General features: G+C 32.9%; 4 protein-coding genes across 5 annotated transcripts; 2 read left to right on the top strand and 2 right to left on the bottom strand.

Annotated features, from left to right (window-relative positions):
- Positions 1-1,272: 1,272 nt before the first annotated feature.
- LOC146921628 (uncharacterized) lies at positions 1,273-5,846 on the bottom strand. Its single transcript, XM_085711347.1, has 4 exons — positions 5,435-5,846; positions 4,823-5,153; positions 4,216-4,711; positions 1,273-4,167 (listed from the first exon to the last, which is right to left on the bottom strand). The coding sequence occupies exons 1-4, from the start codon at positions 5,844-5,846 to the stop codon at positions 1,273-1,275; spliced, it is 4,134 nt and encodes a 1,377-aa protein (XP_085567473.1).
- Positions 5,847-8,972: 3,126 nt separating this feature from the next.
- Positions 8,973-10,400, top strand: LOC146921627 (uncharacterized). Its single transcript, XM_085714976.1, has one exon. The coding sequence runs from the start codon at positions 9,042-9,044 to the stop codon at positions 10,053-10,055; it is 1,014 nt and encodes a 337-aa protein (XP_085571102.1). The 5' UTR covers positions 8,973-9,041; the 3' UTR covers positions 10,056-10,400.
- Positions 10,401-11,744: 1,344 nt separating this feature from the next.
- WRKY4 (WRKY DNA-binding protein 4) lies at positions 11,745-16,901 on the top strand. 2 transcript variants are annotated; one of them, XM_085714975.1, is made up of 5 exons: positions 11,745-12,171; positions 14,967-15,556; positions 15,791-15,949; positions 16,283-16,585; positions 16,654-16,901. In XM_085714975.1, the coding sequence occupies exons 1-4, from the start codon at positions 11,899-11,901 to the stop codon at positions 16,563-16,565; spliced, it is 1,305 nt and encodes a 434-aa protein (XP_085571101.1). In that variant the 5' UTR covers positions 11,745-11,898; the 3' UTR covers positions 16,566-16,585; positions 16,654-16,901. The 2 variants fall into 2 exon arrangements, with proteins under 2 accessions (XP_085571101.1, XP_085571100.1); XM_085714974.1 differs by having other exon boundaries at positions 16,283-16,901.
- A 798-nt stretch (positions 16,902-17,699) lies between these two features.
- LOC146921625 (beta-hexosaminidase (DUF1336)) lies at positions 17,700-23,076 on the bottom strand. Its single transcript, XM_085714973.1, has 11 exons — positions 22,967-23,076; positions 22,551-22,573; positions 22,037-22,418; positions 21,288-21,374; positions 20,950-21,189; positions 20,554-20,689; positions 20,223-20,385; positions 19,966-20,094; positions 19,429-19,623; positions 18,570-18,692; positions 17,700-18,123 (listed from the first exon to the last, which is right to left on the bottom strand). The coding sequence occupies exons 3-11, from the start codon at positions 22,365-22,367 to the stop codon at positions 18,010-18,012; spliced, it is 1,518 nt and encodes a 505-aa protein (XP_085571099.1). The 5' UTR covers positions 22,368-22,418; positions 22,551-22,573; positions 22,967-23,076; the 3' UTR covers positions 17,700-18,009.
- Positions 23,077-27,007: the final 3,931 nt, after the last annotated feature.

Raw genomic sequence — 27,007 nt, 5'->3', positions numbered from 1 at the left:
GAATGCGCACATTAAAATTTTGATGAATAATTATTGACCTTTAGATTAAAAGAAATGAACGCTTAAGATTCGGTGTCAACAGATCTTAACTCATATATATATATATATATATATATATATATATATATATATATATCAAAGTGTATGTAAGAGAAATAATAGAATTGGTGTTTGGCAAACCTGAAGAATGAAAAAGGTTAGATGAAAAGAAGGTTTTGGTTTTCCGTTTGTGCTCAAAATATGTGAATATGTGATTAACAAAAATTGCTTTATTTATATTTAACATTAGAAAATGTTGTTAAAAGATAATATAATAACTAATCGAAGCCTTTTTTTTTCTCAAAAAAGAAAAACTAATTGAATGATACGGTGCTAAAAGATTACTTAGTAACTAATTGAAGATTCTTTTCCTAAAATAAAATAAAAACCATTTGGAGTCTTTTAATCATAAAATAAAATCATATATGTAAACTTTGTTGAAAGCATTATATGATTTTTTTTTGAGATATTTCTGCTATATATGTTGTTGAGATATTTATGTTAAATAAAATATTGATTTTTAAAAATAGAAAAAATAATAGAAACATTGAGAATAAATGTGGAAGTGACACGTGGCATAAAAAAATTTTACTTTATATATATACTATTGATTGATTGATTATCGATTGATTGATTGATGTGTAGTTTGTTGAGATATTTCTGCTACATAAAATATTAGATTGATTGATTGATATTGATTGATTGATTGATGTGTAGTTTGTTGAGATATTTCTGCTACATAAAGTATTAAAAATTCAATAAAAATTAAAAAAAAATACTGAATGCATAAGATCAAAAGTTTGTTGAGATATTTATGTTCAATAAAATATTGATTTTTAAAAATAGAAAAAATAATAAAAATATTGAGAATGAATGTGGAAGTGACACGTAGCATAAAAAACTTTACTTTATATATATACTATACTATTGATTGATTATTGATTGATTGATTGATGTATAGTTTGTTGAGATATTTCGCTACATAAAATATTAGAAATTCAATAAAAATTTTAAAAAAATTACTGAGTGCATAAGATCAAAAGTTTGTTGAGATATTTATGTTAAAAACAAAATTGGTTTTTAAAAAAATAGAAAAAATAATAAAAATATTGAGAATGAATGTTTTTTTTTTTTCAAAAAAGAGTAGCTAGCAAAGGGCTAAGCTACCAAAATATATTAAGAGAAAAAGCAGACAAGAAAAAAAAAAGGAGGGGGACAAGAACCAAAACCTCCTTACATATTTACAAACCTAAAGTTAGGCATACCTAACTTGTTTTTCCCATAAAAATCTCTAATAAAGTCGGGCACATGCAACCAAACCCTAAGATGAGTCAGAGAGAGACCAGCATTAGCTAAGGCATCAGCACAAGTGTTTCCTTCTCTAAAGACATGTGAAGCAATGAAGTTCATGGATCTTATGGTGATTAAGCAGTTATTCCATCTGTTTCTAAGATTCCAGGGAACAATAGATTGATTTTTAATGGCCATGATCACTAAAGAAGAGTCGCATTCAAGCCAAAGATTATTCCAGTTGTACTGCTTGGCCAACTCTATGGCTCTCATTGCTCCTGATAGTTCAGCATGAAATGCATTTCCCTCACCCGTGTTCTCAGCAAAACAAAGCAACAAGTCAGAATCATGATTCCTAAATATACCTCCACAAGCAGAAGATGTAGATGTTGAAGACCCATCAGTATTGCACTTTGTCCAAAGAAGGTTGGGAGGCTTCCAGAGGACTTCAATAATTTTAGGTGCCTTAGGAGGGTGCAGATTAACATTGAGTTTCTTTAAAATGACAAAATTGGGGATGCTAGCAGAAGCCACTGCCTTAGTTAGGTTACCAGAGAGAGCCGTGTTAGAAATTACAGTAGAGATGGAACTTCTCCAATGAATTTTCTTGTTTGAGAATCTTTGTTGGTTTCTAGCATACCAAATTGAGTTAATGATATTAATCATTGTTGCAGTTATCACAAGTTGGCATTGAGGATTCCATGACCTGTTGCAAATTGACCATATCTCTTCTACACTTTGAAAGACAAGAGTTTTGTTGAGAATAGAGGCAAACCAGCACCAAAGCTTTGCGGCAAAAGAACATTCAAAAAATAGATGAAAGGAAGTTTCAGCATATCTACAGCATAGGGAACACATAGAGGGCATGTAACAGCCCCTACTTGCAAGATCTTCATAAGTTGGCAATTTATTGAGCATTAGCCTCCAAACTAGCAGAGACTTAGATGGAGGAATGTCTTTATTCCAAATATTCTTTGCCCAAGCAACCTTTGGAAAATGGTGTTTTTTGAAGTCATAAGCTTCCTTAAGAGTTAAAATACCAGTACCATTATGCCTCCAAACCAGCTTGTCTTGTTTACACTCAACAGGAAGAGTAATTTGCGCAGGCAGTGAAGTCAAAGCTAGAAAAATATGGTGCAGTTCAGGAGGGATACTCCAGCAAGAACCTTGAATATAGTAACTGAGCTCCTTAGGAAACCTTTGAACAAGTGAAGGATTAAGAAGAGGAGATTGAATTAAAGGATCACCACACCAAGAGTCAAGCCAAAAATTAATGTTCTTGCCATTACCAATGAGCCAACTGGAATTATCTTTTACAGTATTGAATTTTGATTTCATACCACTCCATAGTGATGAGAAAATATGATGTTGAATACAAGAGGTACCTCTTAACACCCTACTTTTAAGAACATTAGTCCATTGCTCCTCAGAATGAAAGAGTTCCCAACACAACTTCAAATTTGTGGCTTGATTGAGACAGACCAGAGATCTAACACCCAGGCCTCCTTCGTCAATATCTACGCAAACTTTCTTCCATGCTACTGTAACCATCTTCCTTTTGTTTATATCCCCACTCCATATAAAGTTCTTGATCCATTTCTCCATATCTCTAAGAAGGCTAGTTGGCCAAGAGAAGACAGACATGGTGTGCAAAACCATACTTTGGATTTCAGACTTGACAAGTTGGACTCTACCAGCTATAGACAACAGAGAAGCTTTCCAAGTAGCTAACTTTAATTTGACTTTATCAGCAATAGGTTGAAAGTGGATTCTTTTGGGTTTACCTTTGAAAATTGGTGCACCAAGGTATGTGAATGGAAGAGTACCTACTGTGAAACCAAGCATCTTCACCATTTGAATCAGTCTTGAGTTTGAAACTCCCCCAGCATGAATTGAAGATTTGCAGACATTAATGTGTTGGCCAGAGCAAACAGCATATCTTGTGAAGAGATTTTTGAGAGCTTGCAATCCAGACATCCTCCCTTTACAGTAAACCATCAAATCATCTGCATAGAAGCAGTGAGATGGTATATGTTGACTTCTAGAGGCAGAGATTTTTTCAACCATACCTTCTTCCACAAGAATAGTGATGCCTCTACTGAGGACTTCTTCTGCTATGCAAAATAGGAGAGGAGACAGGGGGTCTCCTTGCCTGACCCCCCTATTACAATTGAAATATCCCTTTTGAGCTCCATTGATTGAGATAGATATCTTAGCTGAATAAAGAATTGAGCTGATCCAGTTAACAAAAGTGTGATGGAAACCAAACTGATGAAGGACTTTGAACAAGAAATCCCAGCTTAAGGTATCAAAGGCTTTGGACACATCAATCTTTAAAGCCAAATTACCACCAAAAGTCCTCTTATCTAAGACATTGATAGCTTCTGAGGCCAAGGCTATACAATCTTTAATATTCCTCCCCTTGACAAACCCCCTTTGCTCTTTAGAAATAATTGAGGGAAGAATAGCTGCTAACCTGTCAGCAAGAACTTTGGATAGAATTTTAAATTTAAAGTTTGCCAAAGCTATTGGTCTGTAATGTTCCACTTTGTCTGCATTTACAATTTTTGGAATCAGGACAAGAGTGTTTGCATTAAAGTCAGGAGGAAGCCAGCCATGTTGAAAGAATTCAAGCACTGCACCATAAACATCTTTATGAATAATATCCCAATAAGTTTGAAAGAATGTAGCACCAAAACCATCCGGCCCTGGAGCACCGTCGTGATTAAGATCAAAAACTGCATTTTTAACTTCCTCCAATGATGGAATCATGATCAATAGATTATTAGTAGTATCATCAATTAGCTTAGGGATAGTCTCTTCCACAAGAAGCTGATCCTGCAAAACAATGTTAGTAGAGAAAAACAAATTATTATAATAATTAACTATATGTTCTGATATTCTTTGAGGGTCAGTGATAATTTCTTCTTCATCTCTGATTGAGGAAATCATTTTTGTTTTGTTTTTGATTTTTGTTAATCTATGGAAATAGCTTGAGTTCCTGTCACCATCCACATGCCACCTAATTCTAGCTTTTTCCTTCCAAAACATTTCTTGTTTAAGAAGAGCTTCATCCAGTTTCATTTGTGCTTGTTTTTCTACACTCATCAACTGATCACTATGGCCAGTGGTGCTAATTTGATGTTGAATGTCAGAAAGTTCATTCTCAGCTTCCTCAACATAATTGTGAATGTTTCCAAAGACTTCTCTATTCCACACTTTCAATTTGAGCTTCAGCCTCTTGAGTTTAGCACTTAAAACAAACAAAGGGTTTCCCACAATATGTTCATTCCAGGAATTTGAGATTAGATCCTTGCAATCTTTATGAAGAGACCACATCTTCAAAAATTTGAAACTTGAGGTAAAGTGTTGGTTATCAACCCTGAAATCTAACAGAAGGGGATAATGGTCTGACTGAGTTTTGGTTAAGGTTGAACAACTAATAGAAGTGCAAAGGTCAAGCTAGCTTTGATTACAAATACTTCTGTCCAACCTTTTTTTGGTATGTCTCCTGCCTGACCTACCATTGTCCCAAGTGTAAAGAACACCTCTTGTTGGAAGATGAATGAGATTGTTTTGATCTGTCCAGTTTTGGAAGTCTATCATGGGAGGTCTAGCTGGAGAAAAGCTTCCACAGTGTTCATGAGCACCCAAAACAACATTAAAATCTCCAATGAAACACCAGGGACCATCAAATTGGGATTGTAAGTGGGAGAGCTTCTGCCAAAGATGTTTCCTATTTAGGTTGCTAGTTGAGGCATAAACTGCTGAAATATAAAGGTAGGTATTGTTTAGGTTAACGGAGAAGGTAACTTGTTGTGAATCTGTATCAATGATTATAGGGTTTAGGTCTAAAAGGTAAAAACACCAGAGGTTGGGAAACAAGTTTGTTCTATTGTTGAAGGCAAAAGATTTATAACCTAGTCTGTGAAACCAATTTTGTGGAAAATTATTATAACTCATCCAGGGTTCAGAAATAAAAACAAGGTCAGGTTTATGAGTATTAAGATGATTTTGGAGGGCCAATCTAGAGGGGTTGTTAGAAATACCCCTTATATTCCAGTATAAAATCTTCATCTAAAAGGTTTAGGGTTACCAGTTTTACCTCTGGTTTTGTAGTTACTCAACAACGGAGGCTTCTTTTGTTGTTTATGTTTTGAATTTTGAACTACCTGAAAATCATTAGGTTGAACTGGAACAGCGCTTGAACCACTTGCATCAAGAGCTTCAAGATCTTTAAGCATTCTGTGTTCAGAATCATCATCATCCACTATGTTTGCCCAGGATTGCTCTAAGAAAGCCTGATTCCTTTTTTCCAACGCAGCTAGGTCAAGTTCATGATCATCATCAGAATGTTGAGAAATAGGGCTGTTGTGATTAACTTCCACATTATGTTGAGTAGCATCAACAAATTCACTTTCCTGAGAGTCATCAGAATCCTCATGACTGCATACTTGGATTTTGCTTATGTTTTGTTCCAGCTCTTCATTCACTTCATTCTCAAGCTGTTTATCCATTTCCAACATTTCATCCCTGGTAGAGTTTTCATGTACATTCAATAAAGCATTGAATTTATTTTGTTGCAATAAGTTTGTGGAAGTGGCACGTGGCATAAAAAACTTTACTTTATATATATATTATTGATTGATTGATTGATGTGTAGTTTGTTGAGATATTTATCCTACATAAAATATTAGAAATTCAATAAAAATTTAAAGAAAATACTGAGTGCATAAGATCAAAAGTTTGTTGAGATATTTATGTTAAATAAAATATTGGTTTTTTTTTGATAAAAATAAAATATTGGTTTTTAAAAATAGAAAAAATAATAAAAATATTGAGAATGAATGTGGATGTGACATGTGGCATAACAAACCTTACTTTTTATATATACTAGTTTAGAGACCCGGCGTTGCCCGGGTTAGATATTAAATAGTAAGTTTTATAAGTTGTGTGCACGAATACAAATGTAAGTATATTAGATTGAATTTATTTAAATTTACAATTATAATAATATCTTAAAAATAAATATAAATGATGAGATGAATGTCCAACGCAAGAATGAAAAGTGTAACAAAATCAATAATGAATTAGTCCAAGTGGTAAGAGTTTTAAGTCCCTTTAAACATGTGGTCATGGGTTTGTTTCGTGGCCCATGCGTATGAGAGAAAAAAATATATTGAAAGGGAATAAAATTGGTGTTTGGCAAACCTGAAAAAGGAAAAATGTTAGATGAAAAGAAGGTTTGGGGTTTCTGCTTGTGCTCAAAATATGTAAATATGCGATTAAAAAAATTTATTTATTTATAATTAACATTTGCATTAGAATATGCTACTAAAAGATAACATAATAACTAATCGAACCTTTTTTTTTATCAAAAATAAAAATTAATCGAACCCTTTTTTCCTCAAACATAAAAACTAATTGAATGATATGGTGCTAAAAGATTATATAATAACTAATTGAAACTTCTTCTCCTAAAAAAAAAAGAAGAAAAAAGGAAGATTTAATGGATAATATTGAAAGTATTATATATAGTTTGTTGAGATATTTTGGTACATAAAATATTAGAAATTAAATATAAAATTAAATAAAATATTTAGTGGATAAGATCAAAAGTTTGTTGAGATATTTATGTCAAATAAAATATAAAAAAATAATAAAAATATTGAGAATAAACGTGGAAGTGACACGTGGCATAAATTATGTCAAATAAAATATAAAAAAATAATAAAAATATTGAGAATAAACGTGGAAGTGACACGTGGCATAAAAAACCTTAATTTATATATATACTACACTATTGATTGATTGATATTGATAATTATTTAGAAATACAAACGACTGTGATTGGTTTGTTATTTAGAAACGACTGTGTATTCCTATACACTATTGGGTTCACGGTGTCCGCTATATTGGCATGCACCAGTTATGAATGGATGCCAATATCTATTGCTATAACGGCACGCACCAATTATCAATGTCCGCTATACTGGGTTCATGCACAAAACAACATAAAAGATCAACATATGCAAAAATACATATTGCTAAACTACGGAACTGGTGAAATAATAATAATAATAATATTAATAATAATAATAATAATAATAATAATAATAATAATAATAATAATAATAATAATAATAATATTATTGGATATAACGCTTTAGACTTTGGCACACAGATTAAGAAATGGAATGAAATAATGATTGGATATAACGCTTTTACTAAACTACCCTTACTTTATAAGAAAAAGACAAAATTAAAGTTGCATTGAAAATTGTGTGAGAGAAAAGTTGGAGTATTTATTCAGGGTAAAGTTGGAAGAAAAAAATTAAAGTTGTATTGGAAATATAAAGTGACATTCATTTTGAAACAAATTTTTTTGGCTAAAGTGACACTCATTTTGAAACGGAGGGGGTATTAAATTTATTGGAAAGATAAAGTGTGTGCAAAAAAAAAGAAATTATTAGTGAATTAAATGAGGGTATAATAGGAAAAAAGTGTGCAAAAATACACTTCGCTATTGTTGTGTTAAAATTCTAAAGCGACACTTAAAAAAGAATGGATGAAGTATATACTATTGATACTATTGATTGATTGATATATATACTATTGAATTGATATCAAAAAATCACTTTTATTCTGATCCGTAACAAACATGCTCTTATTTATTGGTTGTTTTTTATTTTAGATTTTCGGCCTATTAGGGTTGACCGATACTACCCACACCCCAAATAATCTAAGTTACACCCCAAAGTTACTAATATACCCTTTATTCATGTTCACTGCACATTAATTATGTATATGTAAATTCAGTTTACATAGTGTATGTAAACTCAGTTTACGTAGTGTATGTAAACTCAGTTTACATGAGTTAAGTAAACTGAGTTTACATACACTACGTACACTGAGTTTACATACACTATGTAAACTGAATTTACATAAGTAAGTTAAGACTGAGTTTTAGCTCATGTAAACTGAGTTTACGTAGTTTATGTAAACTGAGTTTACATACACCACGTAAACTGAGTTTACGTAGTTTATGTAAACTGAGTTTACATACAACAAGTAAACTGAGTTTAGGTTTATGTTATTCCTTTTTAGAATATGTATGTAAACTAAATTCACGTGAGACCTATATGTAAACTTAAATTACGTTACCTTTCTACGTAAACTTAAATCAAACAAATCGATGTATATAGACAAACGTGAAATTAACAACAACTATAAACATCCATAAATCATAGAGTAAACGATAAATAGAAACTCGAAGAAATTTATGAAATTCACTTACTTGTATTTATCGAGTACGTATCAATGGAAGAGATGTTGATTCAATTAACGATTTTTGTAGGTATTGATTGCATATCCATGGTGGTTTGTGGGTGAAAAAGGGGTGAGGGATCAGAATGATAGTAAAAGAAAGGTTTTTAGAAATTTAGAAGAAGAGGGTAATTTTGGTATTATTGTAAAAAATTTAATAAATTTGGGTGTAACTATGATTATATGGGGTGAAACTAGAAAGAGTCATTAGGGTTTTGTTATTTTCTTATTTAAACTGAAGAGGCAATTCAATTCATTCATTAATTCAGTAATATTTTAGAGTTTTCTCAATTTTGTTGAATTCGGGAACCCAATTTTCATAAATTTGTAGTTTGTAAACTTGTTTCTTCTCAATCTATCTAGGTTTAGGCGCTTGCGTGCAAAAGATGGAGGAAGGGTGGGTTGCTGTTTTGAATGTTCGTCAACAACATGTTTGTCAACTGCGTACTTTCTTTCATTTGGAGCAGATCAGCGTTTGGACCAATCTTACTATGCTTAGTCATATTATGAGAATCAAAAACAAAATCGATGACCATGAAGGTTTGTCTTTCTGTTTCAATAGCTTATCTGATGCTGCCAATGTTGTCAATCTTATAGCGGACATACTTCCTTCCAAGGTTCAGTGGAATATGATTCCTCCTGAAGAAAGATGCCTTTTTTCTGTTGAAATCGTCCCAATTTGTTGTGGGGATTTGATTATTCTGCCTAGTGATATTGCTGCTTCTTTCGGTCCAAATATTGGTCCTATTGTCATTTGTACTAGGGTTGCCAAAACATTTACTTTGCTTGATCCATTTACCTTGACCCACTGTTTCTTAAAAGCTGACCAATACTGGAAATCACCCTTCATGCCTTTATTCTCTAGGCCTCAGTTAGTGGAATATGTTGTTCTCGGTATCAACCTCAAGGAGGAAGAGGAGTTGGTGGAAGAGAATAAAGAGAAGAAGAAGCAGATTATTGGGTATGATGCCGCTGCTGCTGTTGATGCTGCTGCCGCCAAAAAATATCGTTTAGCTGATGCCATGGTTGCTCGTGTGAAAGATATTGGAAATAATCACACAACTTTTCAAATCAAGACTCATCTTGGTCGTATTTTAAAACCCGGTGACCATGCTCTTGGTTATGACCTGTCTGGAGGAGTAGATAGAAACCTTCCTGCTGCCATTTTGATTACCAAGATTAGTTATGCGGAAGAGGAGAATGGTAGAGTTGTTGCTGTTCAGGATAAGTGGGAATCTGATTATCAACTCTTCTTAAAAGATCTACAACAAGACCCTAAACTCCTCTTCGCCCTAAGAGCAATCTACCGAAATCGAACCAACTGCCATCCATTTGACACAACCTTCAAATCCCCTTTTAGAAGACCTTTTGTTCCATTGGAGGATTTGCTTGATGGATGATCTACTTACAAGCTTAAACAAACATCACTTCTATTGATGTTTTGTTAGTTCCAATAACCAAAACAAGGAAGAAGCTTTTCATTTATTAAGTTTTTTCTATTTGCTGTTTCTGTTTCATGTTTATGTTTATGTTTATTCCGATAACCAGAACAACTAGTTCTTTTCACTTACTTTGTTGCAATTTGCAATTTCTGTTTATTAGAACAAGTTACCTTGCTCTTTTTTTCATCCATGGTGAATGTATGGGGTTGAAACGATGTACTTTTAGAAGGAAGGCCGAGGTCATTACCAACAAACTATGAAGATTGCTCTTACACGCCTAAGAATTGTCTGCAATACCCCAACAATAGTTAATAATTTCTTTCATAATTCTTTCTTATCATAATATGACATAACAAATGTAAATATTTGATATATTCTACAAAAGCATTGGAGTTACCATATTCCAGTTCATAATATTCTAGTATTATTCATTATCATGAGTTCCTTGAAGGTAGTTAAAATAAATATATAAGAATATTTATGACACATAAAAAGTATCACAATATAATAATAAATAATATATAATTTTGTTTTCATCACTAACCAAGTGTTGGGTCATTAATATTTATGGTACTTGATTTTGCTTCGTTGTCATGTGTTCCTTGAAAGTGTGTATTTGAAAAATTCATAGCTGTGAAAATTTGATTGGGCACGTTTGGCTCAACGATATCATTAGTGCATGATATTACAACTTCATCTCCTTTTTCTTTTTCTTTCCATCGTTTATAATTTTCTCGTCTTTGAAGTCGTCGTTGTTGTGTTTGCTCATTGTCCATTCTCTGTTTTCTTTTCCTTTCATATTTTGTCCTTACTTTCGGGTGATTCTCCCTCGATAGCCGACTTTTGCTATTTCCCATTTTTCTAATAATAACCGTCAAAATGAAAAGATTAATAATTACAATTAATAATGAAAGAGATTTTCCTTTTTTGTTTTAAAGGGTAATAATGAAAGAGTTAGTAAAAGTACCATGCATATATTTAATTTTTTTAAACAAAAGAAGACATGAAAAGATTAATAATTACAATTAATAATGAAAGAGATTTTCCTTTTTTGTTTTAAAGGGTAATAATGAAAGAGTTAGTAAAAGTACCATGCATATATTTAATTTAATTTTTTTTAAACAAAAGAAGACATGAATTGTGGTGGCCGGGATTCGAACCCCAGACCCTTCTTCTTCTTCTTCTTCTTCTTCTTCTTCTTCTTCTTGCATATATTATGCATTGTACATACCAACTGAGTTAAGCTCACGAAGACGATAATGTCTTATAAGAGCGCATATTAAGGATTTTATTAATAGAAATTATATATTAAATTTTTTATCAATTTATTTATCAAAATATTAAAAAAATTAATAAATACTTGCTATTAGTGCTACCATTAACATGTATCTTAGACCTTTATTTTATGAAAAATGCGTCCTAAAAACACTATTAACATTTCCCTTATTGAAATGGTCAATACATACATACACACACCTTTTGTATTGTGAAAAGGGAAAAATGACAACTGAAAGTATGGTTGGGGAATTAATTGCGTGGACTTTTGTGCTGTTTCTTTTTTCAGATCCACCAAATCCAACTTCCCCCAAAAAGCAAGTAACACGCACAAACATGTATGTAATAACAAGACAAACACAAAGGTTCAACACTTTTCATAATCTTCTTACACAAACACAACAAAAATAGATAGATTATAGTACAACGTTGTTTCTCTCTATTTTTAGACCAACAAACACAAACTTCTTTTTCTTTTTGTTTTTGGTAAAAAAAGTCAAATCAAGTTGTATGTTCAACGGTGGAAATGGACCGACCACCGTGGAAGGAAGAAGAAGAAGCGGCGGTTGGCGGTGGTGAAGGGGGGCCACCACAGCGACCCACCTTAACTCTTCCGCCACGTACGGACGCACTTTTCACCGGTGGTTTTAGCCCTGGTCCTATGACTCTTCTTTCGAACTTATTTGTTGATGGTGATGACGGCAAGTCCTTCTCTCAGCTTCTCGCCGGTGCCACGGTGTCTCCGGCAACGGTTACCACCGGTGGGTTTGATTCATCTGGTTTCTTTTCACATCCTCAGGTGAAATCTTTGTTTATGTATATAGCTAGCTTATGCTTATTGAATTGCACTTATATGATATACTACTACTGTTATATATAGGGTTAAATATGTTTTTGGTCCCTATAAATATGTTAACTTTTTGTTTTAGTCCCTCTAAAATTTTCCTTCAACTTTTGGTCCCTATAAAATTTTCAATCACTACTTTTGGTCCCTATTTTCAACTTAATTTATGTATTTTTTTAATGAAATTGTGCAGAAATGTGTAAAATATTCTAAAATAATTTCGTGAAAAAAATTAGAATTTTTTAACAAAACAAAAATTAAATATGAATTTTTAACCGTAAAAAATATAAAAATTCATATTAAATTCATGTTTTGTTAAAAAATTCTAAATTTTTTTGGGAGTGATTCTTATAATATTTTGAATTTTTTTAGAAAATTTTATTAAAAAATATGAATTCTACATATGAGTTTACTTTAAAAGAGGGACCAAGAGTGAAGATTGAAAATTTTATAGGGACTAAAAGTTGAAGGAAAATTTTAGAGGGACTAAAATGAAAAGTTGACATATTTATAGGGACCAAAAACATATTTAACCCTTATATATAAGTGTTAATGTATAAAGTTAATTAATTTATTTAATATAAGATGCTTTCTTGGTGCATTATATATGTAGAGAAGTGTCCCGTGAGCATAACTCAGTTGGTAGGACAATGCATTATTATATGTAAGGGGCGGGTTCGAACCCTGGACACCCCACTTTCTAGCCACTAGGCTACCTGACCAAAAAAAAATATGTAGAGAAGTGTCTCATGTCATTTGCAGTAGGCTCGTCATACCAATTGCGTTTGACTTGATCCTTTTAAATTTCTAGAGGCGGAGGTTGTTGACTTTTTGAAAGAGTTTAAATGGTATGTATAGAATTTAGTATGTTGTGTTTAAGAGTATTGATTTTGCGATCCAAAAAAGGTTAGTGCAGTGCAAATTGTTCCCCGTTTGCCCTTCATTTCTATGTAATTTTTTTTTTTTTTTCAAATTCAATTTAAGACTATACACTTCAAAATTAAGCAAGAGATATACCATATATTTTCTAAAAAAAATTGTTCAAAATTCTAATAACGATCAGTGTCGTCCCATGTAAGTAGAAGTTGATAGTATTACTTGTCCTCATTTGATATAGTGATCCAGTAGGAGTCAGTTTGACCAAAAACAAGGAAAACGAATATTAGTGCTCAAAACTCAACTTATATACTTGTTTTTTCTTAAATATTTTTGTTCAATCGACACCAATCAAATCATTTTTTAGCCGTTCTGAGGTAGAGGACCTTGGAATTCTACATAAAGGTGATAAGCATTGATTCACCATAGACCACATGTCAATAAAACAATATCCGAAATAGAACTTGGTAAAAGCTCTTAAATCTGGATGCTAGATTTGCAAGAGTGTGATCAACCACATTTACTTGTCTGTTAGTAATTTCACCGCAAAGTTTGGTTCAGGAATTAAAATATTCCTACACTTTTGGATAAATTTACCCAAATTTGGAAATATTACTATCATTTTTCATTACCAAACACACTAGAATCACTGTTTTTGCATGTGTTTCAAAAGCAACACACCAGAGACCCAAATGTTTTGCCCACAGTAAAGCTTGGAAGAGGTCCACTTTAGATAATCTCTTTTTTTTTTTTTTTTTTTTGACAAGCCACTTTAGATAATCTTGTCAACAAATATAAATGTAAACTGCAATATGAAAAGAATCTTGAAATAACTGAGTTTTTTAAACAATTTCACATATAAGTTGACAAAATTGCTTCTACATCTTCATTTTTTCAAAGCTCTTTTATTTAATTTGTTACCTATAGCTTATAAGAATTTCGTTTTGAGTGAAAATCATTGATTATTTTAATCATAAGTTAGAAACTAATTCAAACTAGGCTTCACTCAAGTGAGTATCATCTAAAAGTCAATAGTCCTCTCTTTTAAGGGGGTGACCGTACATTGTTTATATACAAACTTTCCTTGATAATGCCTCAAATACAAACTTTTCTGCACTCCAATGCCTTTTTTTCCCTTTATCATGAAACAGGCAGGAAAATCTTTCAGTGAATCTTAGTACCGTAGCCTACATAGTTTAGAACTATGCAGCATGAACACTCCTGAAATTAGACGTGTCTCTGTGTCCAAGTGCATTGGTGTCTTGATAGGATAGATGTAAAAGAGTGAAAGTGTCATATATGCTCTATTTAGGCCCTTACATTATGCTAAGTAAAGTCTCAAACTCTTGGATATTAACTACTAATTAATGTTGATGCAGACTACTAATGATGGTTATTCGAGTTTACTCCTTACATTATTTAACAGATATTTTTACTGTGAAATTCAACTACGCAAAACAACTAATATATACTCCCTCCATTTCAAAATGAGTGTCACTTTAGCCAAAAAAAATTGTTTCAAAATGAATGTCGCTTTACATTTCCAATGCAACTTTAATTTTTTTCTTCCAACTTTACCCTCTCAAACTTTTCTCTCACACAATTTTCAATGCAACTTTAAGTTTGTCTTTTTCTAATAAAGTAAGGACAGTTTAGTAAAAGCGTTGTATCCAATGATTATTTCATTTTATTTCTTAATCTGTGTGCCAAAGCCTAAAGCGACACTCATTTTGAAACGGAGGGAGTAGTTAATACTTAACATGATTATACTTGAGGATGTATAGTTACTACTTCCAAGATAGTGAGGATATATAGATTATAGAAAGCATAGTTATGAAATGAATTTGACACACAATATCCACCATATGATGTAGGTATCCTTTGGAATGACACAGCAGCAACCACTGACACAGGTCTCGGCTCACGAAGGACAATCCAACAGTACTAATATGCATAACCAAGTCGAACATTTATCATCTGTACCAACATCCACCGATCATGCTCCTCTCTCCGAACAAAGGTTGCAGCCTTCTTCGTTGAATGTCGATAAGCCTGCCGATGATGGCTACAATTGGAGGAAATATGGACAGAAACAGGTGAAAGGTAGCGAGTTTCCTCGAAGTTATTACAAGTGCACGCATCCTAACTGTCCTGTCAAGAAAAAGGTTGAGCGTTCGCTTGCTGGTCATATAACCGCAATTATTTATAAAGGAGAGCACAATCATCAACTCCCGAATCCTAATAAGCGATCAAAAGACACTGTAACTTCAAATGAAAATTCAAATAGGCAAGGGAGTGCTGATTCAACTTATCAACGGATGACTTCAAACTCAATGTCTAAGATGGACCCTGAATCTAGTCAGGCAACAGGTGAACATCTATCTGGAACGAGTGATAGTGAGGATGTAGGTGATCGTGAAACAGAAGTGGATGAGAAAAGAATTGAGCCCGACTCCAAAAGGAGGTAAGTTTTTGTAAAGATATTTCCGATATATGTCAAAGTTGTAAATAGGATACAAACACTAATTCGTTTATCTAGACTTTTCTAAACCCAATGCACCTGATTAATGAACTAAATACAATTATTAAAAATAATTACAAAGATACAGTATTTACAACATTTTTATGGTACATAAATTTGTTCATACCGAGTAATCCTTTGCCTTTATGTTGTCTTGTTATTGTTGTAATTCTGCAGACATACAGAAGTCACAGTCTCAAATCCAACAACTTCACATAGTACTGTCACAGAGCCTAAAATCATCGTGCAAACTACCAGTGAAGTTGATCTCTTAGATGATGGTTATAGATGGCGAAAATATGGACAGAAAGTTGTTAAAGGAAATCCTTATCCTAGGTGATATGCTTCTCCTCCACACTTTAATTTCACCTATTGAACTATTTGTGAATGTTATGGACCTTATTAAAATAGGCTTATTTAAACTTATATAACATATGCACTTATGAGAATCTTTGAGAGAACTTATTGAAACAATATTTTATAACATGTCCACAAGCTTTTTTCAACTTATTTCCATAAGCTCTCCAGGATATCTTATTAAAACAGCTTATAATAACATGTATGAAATCAACTTACTGATATGACATCCCTATCTTTCTCTAATAGTTTGCCTCATTTATATTTTCTTGTCCTGAAAAAATTATTAATGTTTTCTTACATAATGTTTAGGAGCTATTACAAATGTACAACACCGGGTTGTAACGTTCGAAAGCATGTAGAGAGGGCTTCGACGGATCCTAAAGCAGTCATAACAACATATGAAGGAAAACATAATCATGATGTTCCAGCAGCTAAGACTAATAGCCACACTATTGCCAACAATAATGCTTCACAGTTAAAATCGCAAAATACCATTTCTGAGAAGCCTAGTTTTGGTAGCATTGGTATTGGCGGGGGCAATGAGCAACAACCTGTTGCTCGTCTAAGGCTAAAGGAAGAGCAGATAACTTAAACTCCTAAATTAAGACTCTGGTAATCCGATAACTATATCGCAGATGATCTTCTTTTTTCTTTTTATGTTTTATTCTATTCTTTTTCAGTTTTAGGTTAACGTTTTGATCAAGTCCTGATGATAGAGTTAAAGGATAACAAGTTTAAACGGAAAAAAAGTTGGTGGAGATAACAGGGGTTTTGAATGATGATTTTGTGCCTTCTGTGTACATCGAAAGTATAAACTATGTTTCTGTTTATAATCTACAGAATACTTTTTTGTTTTTTACAATAACCTAAACTATATGTTATGTTGTGAACAAAGTTGTTCGTAAATTCACCATGTACTTTCTTGTTGCATTATATATTCCACTTGGGTGGTACCACGTATAGACACGACCCAAATCTCCTTCTTAGATCTATAAGCTCCTCTCACAACCTTATCTTTTCTGCCAAATTAGACTTAGCGTACACGTTAACGACGAAACATTTATGATTAAGAGGACCCCAGTCCAAACAAACTCCTACAAAGTCGTCACCCACAAATGTGAAATTAAGCTTACAGTTTGCTTTATTCCACAAAGACGATATACCTCCATTGGAACCTTGTGAAGGAAGGAACGCCCATTCACACTCTTCATTCCCCCACAAACTATAGCATAAATTTGAAGTAATAGTCTCCATCTTCGTCTCTTGAATAGCCAAAAGCTCCACCTCGTGCATGCTTACCAATTCCTTTATTTTGTCTCTTTTCAAAGTGTTAGTCCATTTAGTTAGTTTTTTCAATTTCACATCACAATTTTAAAGGTTTTACACTTACCAATTTTTTTTGTCAAACAGCTTAGTGGCTCAAAATTCTGCCCTTGTGATGAAAAAGTGGAAAATACGGGGTTTGAATCCAACCATTATAAATCGCAATGTCCCTACCAACTGAGTTATGCTCACGGAAACGGTTTTATGCTTATCTATTCAAGTCGATATCAAGCCTTTCATTAGTTAGTTTTGATAGATATTACTCGAGAGATATTTTGATGTAAGGGCAAAATTAATTGATGTTCTGATGTAAACTACTCTCCGTTCCACAAAATAAAACATAATAACAAAAAAATATTTGTCTCATTTTATAAGTTTGTTTTACAGTATGAATGAAACAATCTTCCAATAATCATGGCCACTACTAAAAAGCCTCTCATAATCAAAATCATATAATATTACACAACACAATTTGGCAAGAGAATTATGCAAAGTAACATACAGGACTTCAATACCATCATCACATATTAAGATATAAAAAAATGTTGGACTTAAGAGAAGGTTAAAATTTCTTTAATTTTCTTCTCTTTATTTTTTTTTATTTTTTTGGTGTGTTAATTAAATAGATGTGACACTCAATTCTTTTAAAATACCAGAAATCTTTCCTTCCTTTCCTTTCCATTTTCCCCATTGATCAACTAACTCATTGTGAATCATTTGTCTTCAAGAGCCATAATGGTAGGAATTTGACCATGGTTAACAAAGTCAATTTTATTCAATCTTAAGCAGCACAACACTTGCTCAGGAAGTTCCTCTTCCTTTTGTGCCTGTAAAAACATAAATATAGGGATGTTAAATTAAACAATGAAACATATCAAGATACAAAATCAATAAACGAAAAGTATCGTGAAAAACCCTAGTCTCACATTGGCTAATAGATATAGCATTGATAAAACTTATTAATCCCGGACATGCAAGGTTTAATTTGTTTAATAAAAAGTAATGGACGACAAATAATATAGCTAATAGCATATGAACTTATAGCGGATAAGCTAGCTCATAACTAATAACAAATAAGCTAACAAATTGAATTCGAAGTGTTTGCTAAAATTAGCAATTGAAATTTTTTCCTAACGAATTTAGTCTAAAGTTGAAAATGCATGAAATAGTTGCCTCTCTAGAACTGAATTAACAATTGAGTGTAAATCATTTGATCAAGTTGATAACTAAGATGCTTAACTTCAAACTAACGATTTCAAGGATCAAACTATACCTGGATAGTTAATCCAACATCAAGTATTCCATTCTTTACACGGTCTCGAAGTGAATCAAGTCCCTTCCTCGATATATAGCTAAAACGGTGTATGTCGAGGTCTATCTCAAAGTAGTTAGGTCCCTGTATTTAAAATACATTAATAATGTGTGAAATCACATGGACAAGAAGAATCATTCTGCATTTGCAATAACTATTTGATAACTTGCTCAGGAAGTCAATTTTTTTCTAGTTAATTGAGATAACTATTTGATAATTAGTTAAGAAAGCAACTATTATAAGTTTATAGTGGTTAAACTCATTTTAAATTATGTAGGACACATAATCATTGTAAGATCATAACAAATTTTATTTTCATAGAAATGCTTGTTCAAAAGTTGATTCAAACCAGCTTATGGTAAAGCGAGTTTCGTGCCATGCAAAAATCAGATTCTAAGATAAACAGAACTAAGTAAGAAGTTTGTTTTCTTAGAGAAGTGACTTTGTTAATAAAAAAAAACATAAATTATGTCATCTCAAAGTTGATTTGAACCATTAAAACCACAGAATAGTGCAAACCCCTTTCTGAATAATCAGATTCAAGTTAGCCAACAGAACCCTAGTGTTATCATATCTATAACCAAAATTGAATACAAAAATAACGCCATAACTATGCGACTTTAATTTTAATACACTGCCAGTGTAAAATCAACGAATCACAAGCTATCATACATGTGACTTTAGAAGTAGTTATCATTAAGGTCGAAAGTTTTTAAATATGACAATTAAGATTGAATGACAGTGTAAAAAAATTATGCTAACAGTTCTTTGAGAAGTAGACAGATATTTTAATCCGATCAAGACATAAATTTGTATATACCTTAAAGAATTGGTGTTGAGGACGCGAAAGCACGGGCTTGCCATTGTAAGCATGTATAAGTTTCCTCTCTGCAGAACTCAGATTAAGGTCTTCCGGATTAACTACTCCAGCCAAAATTTTGAGTCTTTCTCTAAAGGGAACTGAGCTTTCCTTTGCATACCCTTTAACCTTTTCCATCTCATCATCCACTAATCTCTGTCAAACCAATATAATTTTTTCTTAAAATTAAGAATGATATTGTAACTTTAAGAAGGAAATGCTAGAAAATCTAATGAGCATGTCGTATAAGGAGCTAACTTCAAAAAAATGCACCCTAGAATTTTCAACCGATGAAGCACTGGTGCAAACATTGGACATGACTATAACACGTATACACTAATAATAATTTAAGAAAATAGAAGGAATTGAATCTAACTTTATGTTGGTGTCGTGTCTGACACATAACGCACTTTCAATATGAAGAGTCGGTGCTATATTGCGAAGTTACACATTTGAAAGTTTAATCAAGTAAATATTGATGGAGAGAAAATAAAATACCTTGATCTTATCCTGAAAACACGGCGAGATCTCCTTTTCGAAATTCTCTGACAACTTAAAATATAGTACAAGGCTCAAGCCTTCTCCATTGGCATCACCAATGAACATGCTAGCAGGATATGTAGGCAACTGTTGCAAAAGTACCGTGATTAAATTAAGTACTCAATTTTTCAACATTTTCAAATAGGAAAACAAAACAATCATATCGACCATAGCAAAACTGAATTGAATAAGCTGTGAGAATAAAAGAAGCAAACCTGTATATTTACAATGAGAAGTGAAGGTACATTTGGATGTTCACCGACACTTGGAAGTTCAATATGCTTAGCAATGTGATTTATCTTCCTTGGACTCACAAATAAATCAACACCTATTGGTTTGTAAGGGCAGACATCTGGAGCAGGAGCCTTTTGCTTATCTCTACATAAATCATCATCATATATAAATACCAATTTTTGGAAGTAAATGAACGTCACGACTGTGTCAATGTTATTCGGTGTCTAACACCGACATGTGCCAGACAACAGAAACTCCTTCTATGTGAATTGTCGGTGCTACATAGAATGACTAATACAATTGTCTACATACCTGAAAAACGTTTCGCTGCGGAGCTTGAACACTGAAGGCGAAATTACAGACCAGGAACCAGGGAATGCCTTTTCTTGAGTAGAAACTGGAACTTGAATCCCTGCTCTCGGACGATAAAGAAATCTCTCAGATGCACCTGTTCAACGATTCATTATTGTTGTAACTCTTATTAATTCGGTTTAGATTTATTGAAAATGAACTTCCTAATGTTTTTAGGCTTTAACAATGTCAAAGAACACAAATATTAAAAAACTCAGTCACATGTGACAAGTAGCATCACACACAAAATATTATTGAATGATAGACATAAATTACTGGACATTGACAAAATTTCAAAGACAAAAATGCAAGACATGAAATGAAAACAAAGGTAAATTTTTCGATTTATGTGCTTACATAAGTCATTCTTTTCATTTGCATCAATTGATTTTCTTGTGACAGAAAGCATGATAACAGTTGATTGTTTTGAATTGTTTTCTTGAATCTTCTCTCCATTCTTATCTATCTTGAGGTAGCTCTCATAAAACTCCTCATATTTGCACCCTGAATCTACATAGCAGGATGAACTTTCATACTGGAGTAACTGAGTATTTGGGACATTTCCCATGGCGTTGCCGCTGGCGAAAGGAAAACAATCTGTTCAACCATAAAGGAATATATAAATAAATTGTTATGAAGATAATTAGTTACCAATGCTCAACATAGTCAATAGCAATTGTAAGATATGTTATCACCTCCATGAACACTACTGAAGTCATCATCTGAATCGGATTCTTCTATTATGTCAACTGAGTCAAACCATGCATCCTCTTGGTATACTCCTGCAAAATGTACACAAGTGCTTAGTTTGTTTATCAAAGTAAGTTATGTTAACTCTAAGGGATGCCGATTCCTTCCAATAATGAAATCACAAATTTTGTGCAGTCACGTATATAAACCGTCTGATCAAGATCGGACAGTTGACATTCGGACTTTGGTAAATAATGCAAACAATACAATGTCGGAATGTGGACATTTGGTCTTGATCGATTAGACAATCCAGATCGGGAACTGCGTGATTGCATAACTCCGTCAAACCATGCATCCTCTTGCTATTTTCATGCAAATTGTATACAAGTGATCAACTTGTTTATCAAAGAAGCCATGGCAACTCTACGGCGGATTACATGTAGTCAAAGAAACAATCGTTTGGTGCAGTCACATGGCCTGGTGCATCAGATCAAATTCAGATAATCCACGTTCCAACTTTGGTAAATCAGGTCAAAATACAAAGTTGAAACGTGGGTCGTCTGATCTTGATCTGACGACCAGGATTGAAGATAGTGTGATTACTAAAATATATAGAGAATCCAAATCCGAAATCCAACAAGTTCATTGTCATTATCTTGTCAAAAAAAGAAAGTTCATTGTCATTATAAAAACCATCATAACAATATCATCAAGGATATAAAACTAAAAATAACCAAAGGAGCAAAAAAGTTACCATTGGTATCTATTTGACTATGGTATTGAACCTGGGTAAGATGAAACTTGACATTTGAAACCTCTGATCTCCTACAGGCAGCCGAACCACCTTTGTCAAAATCCAGGTGAACAAATTCACTGAGATTAAAATCTCCCACGCGGTTTCCTGCATTGCTAACCCTTTTCAAAGGCAACTCTGGAAGCGCAGAGGAAACGTTTCCTCTGCGCTTTCCAGATTTGTGACTCCTTCTTTTGTGACCCTTGCTCTTCCCATTTGGTTTTGAACCACAACTTCCCATTGTGGTGGAAGCTAACTTCTTTACTAATCCAGCCAACATTTTGGTTTTCATAAAAAGCTAGATAACGTGTGTCTATTGTTAATTAATCCTCCTCAAAAAGACCTTGCAAAATCAAATTTTCATAAATTTGCAAAATCAATTAGACATGAACTAATAAACAATGACACACATACGATTGATTATCACAAAAAAACCATCGAGGTAATCACATAGCCATGCCAGCACAAGAATCACCTTTGAAGAGAATTAAAAAATCCCTGAAAAATAAAACATAAAATAATTAAAATTATACATAGATAGATCACAATAAATGTTCTAGAAGAAAGAAAACGTGACAAGCATTTTGCAAAACAATCAAAAAATTAATGAGAATTTGGGTTGCAAAATGTTGACAAAAATAAGAACAAACAAATTGTAACATAATAATAACATATGAAAAAAAAAACAACGTTGACCACTATCTATTGCATGAACACAATGCTACACAACACGTGCAGAAAATAAAAGAACATGATGAGGAACATAATATACATCCCATACATGCATGCATGCATTAAGAGGATTGAAAAAATAAATATTAAAGAAAAGGGTGATTAAGAAAAATGAAAATGATAAAAAATATCAAAGAAAAAAGAGATGATAAAAAGAACCTTATAAGCAGATAGAAAGAGGTGGAAACATATATAAACAAGGAATCGTCGTTCCCTTCTTCTGACAGAAAGGAACAATGATTCCTCTTCTCTCCCTCTATTGTTCCCCTAGTTGTTGTCTGTTTTTTTTATGAATATATGAAGAGATGAGAACACAGAAAAACAAGACAACACAAAACAAAGGGGTTAGAAAATAGATAGAGAGAGACAAGGAGATAAAAGGATATTTTCACAACACAACTACACACCCAACCCAACACAGAGACCGCTGTAATCGGATCCTACTTGGTTGTCAAAATGTCTTTATCCTCTCCTTTCAATTCTATTTCTTCTCTCTGCCTCTACCTATATTACTCTATTTTCATTCTCATCATGCTTTTTTTGTTCACCAAATTTAATTACTAATTACTTCTCAAAACATAGCTCCTTTATATTAACAAAATCTTCAATATTATTATTCCAAAAAAAAAAATCAATTAGAGAGGAGATTGTCTTGAGTACAACTATGTTGGTAGTTGCAATGACAATAATATATAAAGTGTCTGGGTCCAATTCCATTCGACTGCTTGACGTAAAAAATAAGTGGGAGAAGAGAAAAGAGTGGAGACTCAAATTGGTCCATACCAATTTTCATGTGACTCAATTTAGTGTCCGACAAATAATGATATCAAACTAGTCCTTAACATTTTCAAATTAGGGGATACTTAGTCTCATTATTATAATAAGTTGGAGACTGATTTATCAGCCGTATAAAAACATTAGAGATTAATTTAAATATTATTTTTTGTAGTTGATTAAATTCAAACGTAAGAAAATTATGAGGGATCAAATTGAATCATTACTCTCAATTTTATAACACATAATTTTAACATATATTTTGTACCAAAAAAAAAATTAACATATATTTCATTATCCGTCACTTTTTATATGCACTTTTTGTTTTTTTTTAAAAGAAAATGGATATATTCGTCTCAAAAAAAAAATGGATATATATTGAAGTTAATATATTAATTTCGTAAGGGGAACCGCGTAAAATATTATTTGTGTAGTTTTAATATTTTAAAGTAAATTAGTAGTATTAATAAAAAAAAACGTATTTGAACCACTAGGCTAGACAAAAAAAAAACGTATTTGAAAAACTAATAAATGCACTTAATAATTTGTTTAAGGGTTCCTCTCAAAAAAATAATTTGTTTAAGGATTATGCTTAAGTACAAAATGTATTTTAAAGAGATTTATAATTATGGACGAATTGAATATATTTTGGTTAATGAGCTGTATCATAGGACAAATTATCCGGAGGAACTCGAGTTCGACTTGAATGAGATAATTTTTTATCAAACTATATTTACTTCACGGTCGAACTTCGAAGTACATGGACCCTTCTCATGAGAACCCCGAGAATTGACCCAAAAAATAAATAGAATGTCAGACTAAAAAAATACTAATTAATAGACTGTCAGACCCTTAGAAAATTAATAGACTGTCAGACTAATTTGTCAATAAAATGCATGGATTACCTACCGATTTACTAATTGACCTCTGCAATAGCCTTATCTCGGCCCCCTAATTAAGATTTAGCACCACCCTCATATTAGAAGATTATACCTCACACTCCTACAATTGTACTCTCACTTCTATCATTACTTTAATAATTTCCCAAAATTTCATTGAGTTTAACAACTTCAAAAAAAGATGTATATTAAGATCCCACATATGACCAAAGATCTAGAAAGCACAGATGAGTTTTTTCAAAATAAAAATATAAATCAAAGTACGAGATGTTTCAGTTTTCAAGATTTTCTCTTTTTTGAAAAGTTTTCAAGATATTTTGTATGAATTTTTAGACAAGAAAAAATGTATTAAATAAAAATAAAGAGATACATAGACTGAGGCATTAAACTGATTCAGGTATAACTCAAACGGTAATACATCTTAAATCATATCAAGCGGACCAACCCTAATCTATCATAATAAAAATCCACTTATCATGGGTACAATCCAACGAACCCGCGTACGGGCGTGAAACCAAGTTACAAAAAATATGAAGAGTAATCATTGCAAAGAACATTTAGGGTTTAAATTAGCGAATGGATCAACCGACAACACGGTATCAAAATCCAAGTGTCAATAGCTCCCTTAACACAGCAGCAAGCATAAAAGCTATTTCGAGCATTAACAGTACCATAGTGGAGGCAGATATGACACCTTGAAGCCTGTAAGTCTGGAATATTGAAGAATCGAAGAGGTCAGACCACCAAACACAACAATTTCAATCAAATGTGTAAGAACTCAAATGAAGGAATGAGTTTAATACGTCAGTAACCAAACAGACCGCTTTCAGGTTATTAAAATCGAACCAGACCCTTGTGGGTTATTGAAACTGAACCACAACAAAGCCAAAATATATAGCCTCCCAATCTCTAGACAAGAACACACAAAAACAACAAACAAATAGATACCTCACAAAACAAACAATCCACAAACAAAGAAGATCCAGTACACACGAACAAGACTTGCAAGCCTACAAAATAGAAATATAAACACAAAGACCAGCCAACAGAAAATCGATGATATCCAAGGACCCCCCAACGACGGAACTTGTGCAAAACCTCCCGGCAAACACGAACAGAAACAAAAACGGACCAACTTAAACCAAACCAACAACTTCAGATCAACGAGCTACGAACCATAACCGAAATACAAACCTAGAGCTAAAACCAAAATTAGATTTGAGGTCCAAGTTCCAAATCAAAACCAACACCAATCTCCTCGCTCATTGCAAACGACGGCTACCAGAAGAAATGCGACGAATGAGGACTAAACAAAGAGGCTTGTTGCAAAGACAAACCAGCAAAATATTAGCTCGAAACTATATTAGAGTCCAACCACCTCATGCATTTGTTAAGAGGTCTGTTGTTGATGGTAGTTTTCTAGAAGGCTTTAGATATATGTTGATGGTATTGTTGACAACCACACGATAGGGATTGGATTGTTGACTTTTCTCGCTATGAAATTTGATGTGATGTGTTGTTGGCTAAGTTATGTGTTATCAAGACAGAAACAAAGGCTACAACAACATTATTTACAAGAGTTATTACTTGGAAGCGGTTTAGTTGTTTGTTATTTGTTTTGATCGACATCCTTCATATTAGGGATGCTTAATTTACATGGATGGAAATGGTAACATCGTACTAGTACATGTTTTTAAAGAACAAAATATGTGTGCATATTCTAAAGCTAAAGAGGGATCACATTTAAGATGCTCTACTTGCTGGGACTATCTCACATGCAATGGATTCTCTCATCCTGAGAGATATACTTGGAACTTAATTTCTGTTTTATTTTTTCTCTTTTGTGTTGTCTCGTTGCTTTACAACATCATCAGGGGCGGACCCAGACTTTCGATATTGGTCTTCCTAAACTTTCAAAGCAACTATATAATAAAGTAAAATTTTGACACATTAAGCACTACAACAAAATATGGTTTAGGCATGTTCATTTTACCGATGTGTTACAGGTTCAATTCCCTAAAACACACTTTTTATATTAATAATTTTTTTTTTAATTGTTAGAACTAGAGTGCAACATAAGTTCATTAAAATAACATGTACCGCTAGGCCAAATAAGGAAACATTAAATACTTACGACATATATTATATATAATTAATTGTTTAAATCAAGTATATGAACAAAATTATGTAATATTCTGGTGTGGCTATAGCGACACTCAGCCATACAATGGGTCCGCGTCTGCCCCCACCCTGTTAGGACTTAAGGCCATGAGGAGGGGCCAATCCAAAAGACTAATCCATTGCGTGGGAGAACCTTATGACTTAAATATCACATCAAGTACTTTAATCTACACGATGTAGAGCTCCAACCCCCCCCCCCCCCCCCCCCCCCCCCCACACACACACACACACACACACACACACACTTACTTCTACATTCACCAAAAGTTCTATGAGCTGTCAAAGAACTTTACTCTCTTCTGCCTCTTTTAGTTTGTGTTGACGTACAATTCTTTACTTCTCCCTT

Source organism: Medicago sativa, chromosome 5 (assembly GCF_051527215.1).
Source record: "Medicago sativa cultivar Bolivia chromosome 5, Bolivia_mono, whole genome shotgun sequence".
In the NCBI taxonomy this organism is placed as follows: domain Eukaryota; kingdom Viridiplantae; phylum Streptophyta; class Magnoliopsida; order Fabales; family Fabaceae; genus Medicago; species Medicago sativa.
Note: the sequence above shows the minus strand (reverse complement) of the source record. Positions and strands in the feature narration are given on the sequence as shown.